We start from the raw sequence: 13100 nt of genomic DNA on the forward strand, positions 1-13100 counted from the left end.
CTCCCTCACTCGCTCTCTCTCGTGCTCTCTTGCCGTCTCTCATTCTCGTTATCCCGCTCTCTCTCTCCCCCCCCTAGCTCTCTCTCACTCTGTACTCCCTTTAGTTGCCTACGAAGATCTCAGTTTATGTTGCATAATTATATAGCTACTCGTATGACAGACTAAGTGTTAATATAGTACAAGGTCGGTACAGCAGCAGTTATTGCAATGGAAGTAGCGTTGTTCTTATCCAACATTACAAGATGAGGGGAAAAGCTTCTCTAATAGATGAGGAAAATGTTTCTCTACAAGATGAGGGAAAAGTTTCTCTACAAGATGAGGGAAAAGTTTCTCTACAAGATGAGGGAAAAGTTTCTCTACAAGATGAGGGAAAAGTTTCTCTATAAGATAAGGGAAAAGTTTCTCTACAAGATGAGGGAAAAGTTTCTCTATGAGGGAAAAGTTTCTCTACAAGATGAGGGAAAAGTTTCTCTACAAGATAAGGGAAAAGTTTCTCTATAAGATGAGGGAAAAGTTTCTCTACAAGATGAGGGAAAAGTTTCTCTATAAGATGAGGGAAAAGTTTCTCTACAAGATGAGGGAAAAGTTTCTCTATAAGATGAGGGAAAAGTTTCTCTACAAGATGAGGGAAAAGTTTCTCTACAAGATGAGGGAAAAGTTTCTCTACAAGATGAGGGAAAAGTTTCTCTACAAGATGAGGGAAAAGTTTCTCTACAAGATGAGGGAAAAGTTTCTCTACAAGATGAGGGAAAAGTTTCTCTACACGATGAAGGATTAACTTACAGTTCTCGGCGTGTGTGCGATTCTCTTGCCACCTTTGGCAAGCGTCTGTATCGTCGTCTGTGGGATAGCACCCGAGGCCTTTGCTACACTCGGAGAAAGCAGAGATCTGGCATTGGGGGGAGGCAAGTTCTTGATCTTTTCTCTGGCATGGAGAAGTGACGAGACATTTGGTACGTGTGAGATTCTCCGTTTTGTTGCACCTTCAGAGGAAGAAACAAATGTATATTAATAATAGGCCTATCCCTACAGGCCAACAGTCATTACATGCAATTCATTTCAAGTGCACATCATAAAAAACAAGATGAGGTCAACATAAATAGCTTCTTGCAATCTAATAATGTAAACACTACACAAACTAAGTTGGACTACAAGGTTTGACCAGTACCTTAACTGTTGGGTACAGTGGTCATCACCTTAACTGTAGGGTACAGTGGTCATCACCTTAACTGTAGGGTACAGTGGTCATCACCTTAACTGTTGGGTACAGTGGTCACCACCTTAACTGTAGGGTACAGTGGTCACCACCTTAACTGTTGGGTACAGTGGTCATCACCTTAACTGTAGGGTACAGTGGTCACCACCTTAACTGTAGGGTACAGTGGTCACCACCTTAACTGTAGGGTACAGTGGTCATCACCTTAACTGTTGGGTACAGTGGTCACCACCTTAACTGTTGGGTACAGTGGTCACCACCTTAACTGTTGGGTACAGTGGTCACCACCTTAACTGTTGGGTACAGTGGTCATCACCTTAACTGTTGGGTACAGTGGTCATCACCTCAACTGTTGGGTACAGTGGTCACCACCTTAACTGTTGGGTACAGTGGTCATCACCTTAACTGTTGGGTACAGTGGTCATCACCTTAACTGTTGGGTACAGTGGTCATCACCTTAACTGTTGGGTACAGTGGTCATCACCTTAACTGTAGGGTACAGTGGTCATCACCTTAACTGTAGGGTACAGTGGTCATCACCTTAACTGTTGGGTACAGTGGTCATCACCTTAACTGTTGGGTACAGTGGTCATCACCTTAACTGTAGGGTACAGTGGTCATCACCTTAACTGTAGGGTACAGTGGTCATCACCTTAACTGTTGGGTACAGTGGTCACCACCTTAACTGTAGGGTACAGTGGTCATCACTTCAACTTGGGTACAGTGGTCATCACCTCAACCACTGGGTAATGTGGTTATCACAGGTAAGCACCTACACACCATACAAATGGTGAATGCCCCACATCAAATGGTCCAGTCACGTAGATCAGAGGAGAATGTTGAACCACCTAGGAACTTTCCTGGTTCACTCTGCTAAAGGAGATGGAGCTAAGGATACAAGCCCAAATTCAGATACTGGGCTAGAAGAGCCAGAAACCAAGGAGTCAGGACAACTCTGTACATGCAAGTTTCCAATTGGACAACACTTGAAGCAACAGCTTGAACAGTAAGAAGAGATAAAGGAAAAACCCCACTTTGATCAACCCAATCAAAAGTCTTCCACTGCTAAGGCCTCGCAATCAGGGAATGGAGCCACGTAAGAGCGAAGCCATCAGTTCCATGCTGATGTGAAGATGTCCATCTTGTGGCAACTGACATCTCACAGAGCTACAAGAAGGCTGCAATGAACAAATCCAAACATTGCAATGAACAAATTTGTAATAGTGTAAGGCTGCAATGTTGATGGTCCACTCTGTGGAAATGGAACGGAACTGAGAGAGGCCATTCAAAAGAATGTAGGAAACCCCTATACATGAAGAACCAAACCATAAGAACCAAGATGCTGAGCTACTCACAGAGACCAGCTTCCAAGTAGGAAGGACAAAAGCAACACCCCTGCAATACAGACAATGAACTCCCCAGCAGCAGTCAGAATGCAGCCAGTGAACAGAACCCAGAGAAAGATGAACCCTTAAAATAGCGTGAGACACCACAGAAAACTCACATGCTGTAATGAGTACTCAACTGAGAGGACCTGCCCAATAACTTTGGGCAGCCCGGTGAGCATTAGTCACAAAATACCAGCCTAGGGCCAAGGCAATCTTGAAAACATCCGAGCAAAGGGGGAGGAAGACACCACAGAACTAAACCACAAAAAGTTGGAAGAGGAGAAACTGACAAAGCAAAAGCCGGCAAAGGGCAAATGGAGCCTGAACTGACAGTCCCAGCAGTGAAAAAAGGGGGGAACTGAAGGAAATAATACCTTGAGCCAAACTCTGCTGAAAGGAAAACCACAAAGGCAAAGTACAGGCTCCTATGCTATGCCTTGACCAACTGCTGGGTAAACAGGGGCTGGTCCAACAACAGATGAAGACAACACTGCAGGCGGAACAGAGATGCAGATGGTCATATGAGGGAAGTCAACCGGGAATCCCAAACCAGGGCCCAATCCATGTTCGAATCTGGGACAGAACCAACTGGGACTTGGTGACCAGACCACACACTAGAAGGTGAAGGGACGACGACCTTTCGTCCACAATCGACTTGAGAATGGTCCAGGACGGACCGAAACGTCATCGTCCCTTCACCTTCTAGTGTGTGGTCTGGTCAACATTAGCCACGTTATTGTGACTCATCGCCTACAACTAGGACTGCCTCCAGATCAACAGAACCTGAATCTAAGAAAAAACCAGACACCCAGCATGCAGATACATGAACTGGCAGGAAGCCCAAACTAGCAAATCATCAAGACAGGCCAAAACATGAACCCCATCCCCCCAAAAGACATAACTGGTAGCAACTATCAGTGCTAACTTGGTAAAGTCCCAAGGAGCCAGATTCAAGCTCAAAGGAAGAACCTTGAAGCAATAAGCCTGATGCTCCACAAGAAACCCTAACTAGCCCCTGAACCTTGAGTAAATAGGAACATGCCAATATGTGCACTAAAGGTCCTGCGACACCATTTAGGAATCTGCCTGCAAGTGGACCTGAGCTAATGTGGCTATGGGAAAGGTTGAAGAGGAATCAAGCTGTTCAGATCCAAGTGGTTGAGAATGTACCATAGAACTACCAAGCCCCACTTGGAATTTGGGAACTTAAATAACTTAGAAATTATATTTTAACTTTCCTGTGATCAGGGAATACATTTTCACAATAATAGACGAATAAAATATATTTCAGATTTTGTCTTGAGCACAAAGAGGCTGTCATATAAACTACTTGAACAGTCGAGTGGTTAAACACTAACCCACAGAGCCCTGGAGTCAATTTACCCCTGCACCATCCTGGGCAAGGCACCCTAAACAGCAGGTCTGCCATTCAGGGATGAACTCCTGAACCCACCAGAGAAGTCAATCTGTCAGGGCAAGGGCAACACCAAACAAGTGCCTAAGGAAGAGCAACTCTAACACATGCAGCTTGAGGCAACAACTGAGTGAAGTCCACATAACAAGTGGGGCATGTACAGTATATACACACACACACATGACCCTATAACTAAACCTTGAAACAGCTCACAAGCAAAAGGCCCATGCCCCCCCCCCCCCAACAGGACGAAGTCCAAAGGATGGCTTACACTTGTCTAGAATTCGAGACCTACAGACTGGCAACTCAAGGATAGGTCCACACTGGTGGACAACAACAACAGGATTCGGCTCTGTTGACACGGAAAGCCAGAGCTCCCGGTGGTGCTGCCACCTGTTGGTGGCTAGCTGTAACTAGTGGGTTCTATCTAACTGCTTGATGGATCATCTGTGGAGTCATTTGCTGCTTCCTTTCTTATCTCTCTGTGAACCTTGCAGTTGTTGGTTTTGCTTGCTTACTTTCTGGATGTTTCCTTCATGAGGGTGACCATAACACTCCCCTGCTCCCAGCACCTCTGTGAGGGAGACCTGGCTCTGGCTCTGGTCTCCAGTAGGCCACATGGACTCCTAGAGTTGATGTAACTTGTGTGTGGAGCTACCTCAGTGAGCTACCACCAGGGAGCCACTGTTCGGCCCCTCAAAAAATTTATAACACAGAATAACTGTGAAAAGTCATAACAAGTGAAATAGTTGGACATCATGCACCAAATAAACTTGGTTGCACGAGACCTGTGCGCCAGCTCCCATACATACTGTACAATTTTTACTCAAGTATTTCTAATTATCGTACCAAAACCATGTACCATACCTGAATTTACACTTCCACAAATTTTGTTTGGATTGAGGGGTACTGTATTTATATAAAAATGTTTAATACACTACAAGTCTGAGAGACTGAGAAATTTGTAAAGACTGAGGAAAAGGGGGGGGGGGGAGGCTATATTTTTATTGTTACAGTACCTGTACCTGGATTGTACCTGTATGGGGGTTCTGGGAGTTCTTCTACTCCCCATGCCCGGCCCAAGGCCAGGCTCAACTGTGAGAGCTTGGTCCACAAAAGGAGGATAGACGCACAAATCAGTGAATCTGTACGCTGGTACAACATGGTTGCAGCTAGCAATACCAATCATTATGGACAAAGAGGAGGTGGCTGCGGGAGAGAATCAGTAATAGTGAGAATCCATCTTGGAAACAAATATCCATGGAGATTCGGAATGGAAACAACAGTTGAGCAGCGGAGTTGCAGAATCTCTGGTGAGAATGATGGACACCGCCTTGACCTCTATCTACGAGAATGTGAACATCTGAGAGACATTAGAAATATGTGTAAAATAATAAACCCCACATTGTTTGAGTTAAGAAAATACCATCTGTCAAACATAGATTAGAAGATTCCCCCATTTTGCACCCGCAAGATAACGTAAGATTTTAAGGGTTGACTAATGTTAATGTTCTTGTTTGAGAAGCTGTTCACTTGAGACAGTTAAGCAAGTCCCAGCTGTGTCTGGGTACAAGTGACAGGATGAACAACCCAGCGGGTTTTCTTCCTATTGGGGAGTGTTGTATAAGTTGCTATGGCGGTATGTCCACTCACAGGATGAGTGGCGCTGCCCAATACTGTCACTATGGCGGTATGTCCACTCACAGGATGAGTGGCGCTGCCCAATACTGTCACTATGGCGGTATGTCCACTCACAGGATGAGTGGCGCTGCCCAATACTGTCACTATGGCGGTGTGTCCACTCACAGGATGAGTGGCGCTGCCCAATACTGTCACTATGGCGGTATGTCCACTCACAGGATGAGTGGCGCTGCCCAATAAACTTGCCCCTCAGACAAAATTAAAAAAACCAGCGTTGAATGTAATGAAACGCCATTTTCTGGGTGAGCCCCGGAGGCTCCCTGGAGCTTATCGGGCTAATGTATGTTATGTTAGACCGGGACATTAGCTAAGGAGTTCAGACCTACCAGGGACCAGCGCCAGAACCTGGCCCCTTCAGAGAGGTTTCAGGGAGCAATGGCCCTGGAAAACCCCATATGGTTGGGGGTTTTCCTTATCTGCCATCGACCGGGGTTAGGCACCCAGAAAGGTAGGCGTAACAAAACAAACCCCACATGGTAAGAAACTACAACAAAAACCGAACAGAGAGGTAGAAAACTCCCTACAATCCCAAGGAAACAAGCAAACAAGCAAACATCACACTTTACTGCCGCGCCGATCGTCCGCGCAGCCCTCCCCACCCCGGGAGGGGGAGGGGGGAGCCCCGGACCTACCGCGCCGGCTGCCAAGCTCCAGTTCGGAAGCTAAGCTTCAACCAACGCGAAAAAACCGCCGACCGGTGGGAGGGAGGGTTTCCAGGGAGCCTCCGGGGCTCACCCAGAAAATGGCGTTTCATTACATTCAACGCTGGTTTTCTGTGGGGAGCCCCTACGGCTCCCTGGAGCTTCATACCCAAAGAGAAGGAAAAGAAAGGGCTAACCCGGGAGGCGGCTGCCACAAACTCTGCAACGCAAAGCCAAGACAACCGGTCGCAAACCTGCGACCCAAGGCAACAAGAACGCCCAAGAACAGACGCACATATGGATGGGCGGCCAAAAACCTGTGCGACCCACAATTCCCTGCGCCTGAAATGAGCCCGAGACGTCACCAACACAGCAGCAATTGCTGCAAACGTCTGAACAGCACGGGCGCAAAGACAGACCGCAGGAAGAAGGAAAACACTGCGGACGACCCGGGAGACCCGAGCCCTGAAAACAGGGAACGAAGGAACCGGATCAACCACAGCGCATCCCCAGGCACGGTACGCCGGCAACAGCAAAAAGCACAACTGGACAACACAGGACGCACCCCCCGGCCAAACCAAACAAGTACCAATACCCCAAGAACCCCTCCGGAAAGCAGCCGTCTCGACCGTCGCCAGGACAGAGAAAAGCTGCACAGCAATAAAGCTACCACCAGTACCAAAGAGGAGGAAACTGGAACCGAAGGGGCTACCACAAACTGAGGGGAAGAGAAGAAGGCACCCTGAACAAGGACCAGGATGGCTCAGGCGACTCATGAGCAGGCCGGAGGGGAAACAAAACGCGAGAAAACGTAATAAACGTCATACAGTCTCCAAGACGAAGCTCGCAGGTGGGACACCTGCGAGCTCAACAGGTGGCTCAACAAAGTTCAGGTGGCTCAACAAAGCCACCTGAACACCATAGAGATGGCGATACCTGCGTCAAAATACCAGACGCGAAGAGCCAAAGAGAAGGCCGAACCAGTCACGGACAGGACCGATTCGGCCTGCTGAAAGAGGCGAAGCCTCAGGAAAAACGCCCCGGGTACGGACACCTATTAAGCAGCGTCTGAAAAGAAGGCCGGGCCGGCCACCGTGGAACCATAAGGACTGTTCTCGTGGGAATGGGCTGCAACCGAGCCAGAACCCGAAGCAACAGCTGGACCGGGAGAAGAGGTACAGGTACCCCCCACCTCGACCAGGCCTGCCGAAAGCCTCCACCGTGAAGTCCTCGCAGGTGGGAAGGGCGCCACAAAACGGGCGACGCCTAGACCACGCCGACCCGAAGACGTCCATGGCCAGGAGTCCATAAGCCCAACAGAGCCAACAAAACGAATCGGCGACGACTGGCCAACCCACGAAGAGGAATGAACCGAGACAGCTGTCCACCAGGACACAGGACACACCCCGGACACGAACCACACGGTTAACCAAACCCCCTGTGGTTCCGGCAAGAACCACCAGAGAACAGTCCAAACAGAGCTGAATGGTAGAGTACCTAGTGACCCAAACCCTCCGAAGCGCAAACCAGACAGCCATGAACACCTGAACCGGGCTGTGAGCCCGACGGACAGACAGACTCCATCAACCTCGGCCGACCTGGTGAGCACTGGTCACAAAGCCCCAGCCGAGAGACGACCCGTCCGTGAACACATCGAGCGAAGGCTCGGGGAGCTGCCAAGGCACGGAACCCCGAAAACCCCAAAGAGGAAGCTGGTGACGCAGCACCAACACCAGATCCCCAGAGGAACCCAAGGAATGCAAGAGGCGGAAGTGGAGTCTCCGTAGGAACCAACCGACGCCGGAGCCAAACCCGACTCCGCGGGCAGACAAGCACGCCGAAGTGCAAACTCCCGCACAACCGCCCAAGCAACCGCTGAGCAACCCGGGACCCCCTCCTGAACAGCCAAAGGCGGGACCACAGCCACAGTAACACTTCTGGAGGGAAGACAATGAGGGGCCCAAGAGCCTGAAACAAGGCCCAGGTCCGAACCCGGGACGGAAACAGAAGGTAAAACCTCCAGATCACCAGGAAACCAAACCCAGCGATCTGGAAAGAACCATCCCCTGGCGAGCAGACAAGCGGACTGACTGGGAGCCCACTCCAGCCAGTCGTCGAGGTAGGCCAGACACCGAATCTCAAGACGCAGACAGGGCACTAAGATCCGGTAAAGATGCAAAGAGTATACAAAGTGCCCTTCACAAAATAGGGAATGCAATAAAAACAGCAAACCTGAAGCCCCACCACCAAAGCATTGTATGACAATCATATGAAGACATATTATGACATATGACAATCATTATATGACAATATGACAATTATAATCAAAGCATTATATGACAAAGAGTGCTGGAAAGACGGGACACCACGAGAGTAGCTCTCATCCTGTAACTACACTTAGGTAAGTACACATAGGTAATTACCAACCGTGCTAGCCCCAGAAAAACTGGAGAGGAACGTGCCAAGAAGTGACCTGGAGGTCCAGGTCCACCATCCATGCACCCGGCCCTAACAGAATCCGAACAGGAGACAACAGTCCTCCGAGCAGGGCAGAGGATCCAGGGCGCAGACGGAAGTAGTCCAGAAGAACTGCAGACTGGAAAAGCTCATGACTGCAAAGAGCAGACGGGAAAAGCTCATGACTGCAAAGAGCAGACGGGAAGCCCAGAAGGATGGGGCGGATCGACCACGCCCCACGCACCCACGAAGAGGAAATGACGAAGCGCAGGGAAGAAGCCCACCCCGCCAGCTCTGAACCCCCCCAAGGGGGAGAAGCCGTCCTCCGACGCCAGCAGAGGCCGGAAGACAACCCAAAGCGCCCACCAACAGCGGGACCAAGCGAGAGGCAACAGAGCAAGCTGCTCCCCCAGCGCCCAGTCAACAGAGAAGGGAATAGAACCCCTTCAGAAAGAAAAAGTACACTACCGAAGTCATGAGGAGAGACAACGGGAATGAAACCACGCTTCGCTGGAAGATGAAGTGAGGGGAGACCTGATCACCACATTCAAGACACCCAAGGGAATCGACAGGGTTGATAAGGACAGGCTATGGAACACAAGGGGTACACGCACTAGGGGACACAGGTGGAAACTGAGTACCCAAAAGAGCCACAGATAGAATTTTTTTTTTTTTTTTTTTTTTTTAGTGTCAGAATGGGAACGGGAAAGCACTAGGAAGTAATGTGGCGACTCCTCACACAAGTAACGAGGCTGACCCCCATACAATGTCACATGTAGACATGACAGAGCCCAAGAGGCACAGGATCCGATACACCTGTTGATGGACGGTTGAGAGGCAGGACCAAGGAGCCAGAGCTCAACCCCCACAAGCACAACTAGGTGAGGACATATATTGTAAAAGCACAAGCCGCCGACTAGTGGCAAAGAGCACTACGCCGGCCAGGCAAAGAAGGCACAAAACTGCATCAAAAGGCCCACCTCGACAGCAAAACCACAAAGTCCCAGCACAACCACAACATGTGCCAAGACCCAAAAAGCTCAGTCTGCAAGCCAGGAAGAAACCGGAACCCCAAAAGGCAGAACCGGGTCACACAAGGAAACAAAGTCCCCTGAACCCACAAAAGGGGGCCCAAGAGGAAGAAACCTCCAGAACGAAACCAAGGAACCCAAAGGAACCCAGAATCGAACCAGGGGGAGCCCAAACCACCACATTTGCCGGCGGAGAACACCACTAAAAGGCAAAGCACAGACCCCAGCAGAACGCCCTGGGAAAACGGTCCCAACAGACCGAAAACCGAGGGGCAAGGTGTGGGAGCAAGCATACCAGCCAGGGGCACTGAGCCTAAACCCAGAGGCTCAGACCCAAAATCAACACCCAAACGTTCCCAGAGGAACAGGCAACGGCAAGAAAACACCAGAAAAACAAAGAAACGACAACAGGAGAACAAAAACCCTGCAAATTTTTTGAAAACTCACCAGAGACGCTCGCTCGCACACCCAGACGCATGTAAATAAACCGCAACGCCGCCCTGGTGGCCATGCCGTGAAACCGGCAGACGAAAATGGCCGCCAGCAGGGGCTGTGACTGACGCTTAATACACAAAAACACGCCAGCAAATGTGGGAAGCTAGCAGACTGGAAGGGCGAAAAACGACGCCCAACAGCAGAAAAACCCCTGAAGGGGCAAAACTGCCCCAGAACTGCTAGCAGGCAACCCCCACAGCCCCGGGAACCAACAACAGAGGCCCCGGGGCAGAGCCGTCCTCCAAGCCCTCCGCCCTTAAAGAAAAGCAAGAGCCCATGGGAAAGGCAACAAGAAAGGGCCGCTGGTAAGACCCAGAAGCCTTGGCAGGAGGCACAGGCTCAAACCTCCGTCCCCAACCCGAACGGGGCATCCCCCGAAAACCGCCTGAGTCTCTGCCGCAACTGAACCCCGCCCCGACCCCGAAACCCGCAGACGGTCCGGAGCCGGGAACATGGAGAGAAGGGGCGAGCAGCACCTAACCAAACGGGGCGGCCACGGGGCATTCGAGTGGGAAACCAACCTAGCATGTTGCAGCAACCTAACCTAGCTTGCAACACGGATGCCGCCTGTACTCTGAACAGTAATAACATCAGGAGAGTACTGGAGAACAAGCAGAGAATCACTCGCAAGACTCCGGGTCAAGGTGTCAGTGACCCAACAGGCAGCATGACGGAGGTAAAAATGGCGACTGTCACCCGGAGACAAGGGAACAGCAACCAACGATCCCGTTCAAGACGGGTAGGAACCCGGAAGACACATTCAATGGTCCCCCGAGCCCAGACAGGGGTTTCCAGGGCCCGTAGGGTAACAACTACGGGAAGCCCGGGCAAGGTGTTGCTAACCGGTTAAGAAACCCAAACATAACAAGAGGGTAGATTATAGCACTGAAAACCCCTGAGACGTGTACAAGCACGGGGGCCTAGCAGAGGGCCGCCAAACACTACCAGTGGAACTATAACCACCTTAGGCAGACCCCCACCAGGCAAGAAAATGAAAAACAAAAGAAAAACCCCGCAAAAGTACACCGTCTCCAGAGGCAACAGAAACCGGCCGCCGCTTAGGTGGCAGGCTGCGCAACACCTTGACGCCCTAACCAGCACAATACCAATCCCTACCCAGGGCCAAACAAGGGCCCCAAGCCCCAGCTGGCTCCAAGGGCGAGGCAAGTGCCGAGCAGCAAGAACCTCTACGGGAATGGTTCCCGAACGCCCCAGGGAAGATAACCCTGTTACGCAAGGGCAGTACTCACAGGGCGCTTAGGGAAGTCAGCCACTAAGCACATGCAGCCCCGGCACTGATGAAGTACTCCTGGCCACCGCACACCACAACACACGGCAGTGAACGCCACACAAGGCAAACACCGCCTAGGAAACTGAGGCCAGAGAAGCGTCAATCCCGGTTGACATTAGCGAACGAACTGGAGCTTGGCAGCCGGCGCGGTAGGTCCGGGGCTCCCCCCTCCCCCTCCCGGGGTGGGGAGGGCTGCGCGGACGATCGGCGCGGCAGTAAAGTGTGATGTTTGCTTGTTTGCTTGTTTCCTTGGGATTGTAGGGAGTTTTCTACCTCTCTGTTCGGTTTTTGTTGTAGTTTCTTACCATGTGGGGTTTGTTTTGTTACGCCTACCTTTCTGGGTGCCTAACCCCGGTCGATGGCAGATAAGGAAAACCCCCAACCATATGGGGTTTTCCAGGGCCATTGCTCCCTGAAACCTCTCTGAAGGGGCCAGGTTCTGGCGCTGGTCCCTGGTAGGTCTGAACTCCTTAGCTAATGTCCCGGTCTAACATAACATACATTAGCCCGATAAGCTCCAGGGAGCCGTAGGGGCTCCCCACAGAAAAAAAAATAATAATAAAATAAAAAATTAGCTTGGTCCAGAGTATGTTAATGAGAATATAATGGCTATTGTTAGCATAACAAGGAATACCAAAATAAAGAAGCCACAAGCCAAAAAGTGGAACGAGCACGAGGAAGTGACTCACTAGGTGATGAGTGTGGCGGTGACATGAGGGAGGAGGAGGAGGAAGACGCTGGCAAGGCACCGGACCTGGCAGATGCAGTATATAATGTTCCACTTGACTGTTGCTTCTGCATCTTGGAATGATCAGCCAATCTGGTGCGCTGCTGCTCCTTCACCCTCTGGTATCTATCCATCATCATCTAAAACAAGAAGAGCAAATTGTGTTCATCATGTCTACTTGGGCCAACTAATATCCTCAATTCCCATTGTCAGGAACAGGAAGACTGTTAGGCTTTATCAAGTCCCCTCCACCTTCCCCCACTCCAAGGTCAACTACTGTACTCACCTTCCTCAGGATGCAACCCACAACAGTTGCCAGACTCAACGATACGTATTTACTGCCAGGTGAACAGAGGCATCGGCTAAAGAGAAACGAGTTCAAACATCTCTGTCCCGCTGCTGGAACCGAGCCTGGATCATCTCGGTTCTGACCCATGATACACTAAAGGATGTGACTGCTATGTAATTATTCATTTCTTCTCTCTACAGAATTTCAACTCGATAAAATTTGTAAAAAATTTATTCCTCATAATGCTGAACTTTTCCTGCACAGAAGTTATAAGAAAACAGTACTTTAGTTATTTTTGAGATCGTACATTGGGTGAGAGCAACATACGACATGATGCCACAGGCAAATTACAGGCATCTGCATCCTTGCAGTCATAATGTACAGGCATACCTCAGTTTAAGAGTTTAATTGGTTCCTGGAAACGCCTCGTATTCCGAAAACTCGCATTCC

At 50.1% G+C, this 13100-nt stretch overlaps 1 protein-coding gene across 1 annotated transcript in view; it reads right to left on the reverse strand.

Moving 5' to 3' along the window:
- Positions 1-13100, reverse strand: part of LOC138357610 (serine-rich adhesin for platelets-like) — a 159563-nt gene that overhangs the window by 92834 nt on the left and 53629 nt on the right. The window contains 2 exon segments of the mRNA XM_069314602.1: positions 784-983; positions 12324-12501. Of these exon segments, the coding sequence (XP_069170703.1) occupies positions 784-983; positions 12324-12501 (378 nt within the window).

The sequence above is a fragment of the Procambarus clarkii genome, chromosome 79 (assembly GCF_040958095.1).
Source record: "Procambarus clarkii isolate CNS0578487 chromosome 79, FALCON_Pclarkii_2.0, whole genome shotgun sequence".
Taxonomy (NCBI): Eukaryota; Metazoa; Arthropoda; class Malacostraca; order Decapoda; family Cambaridae; genus Procambarus; species Procambarus clarkii.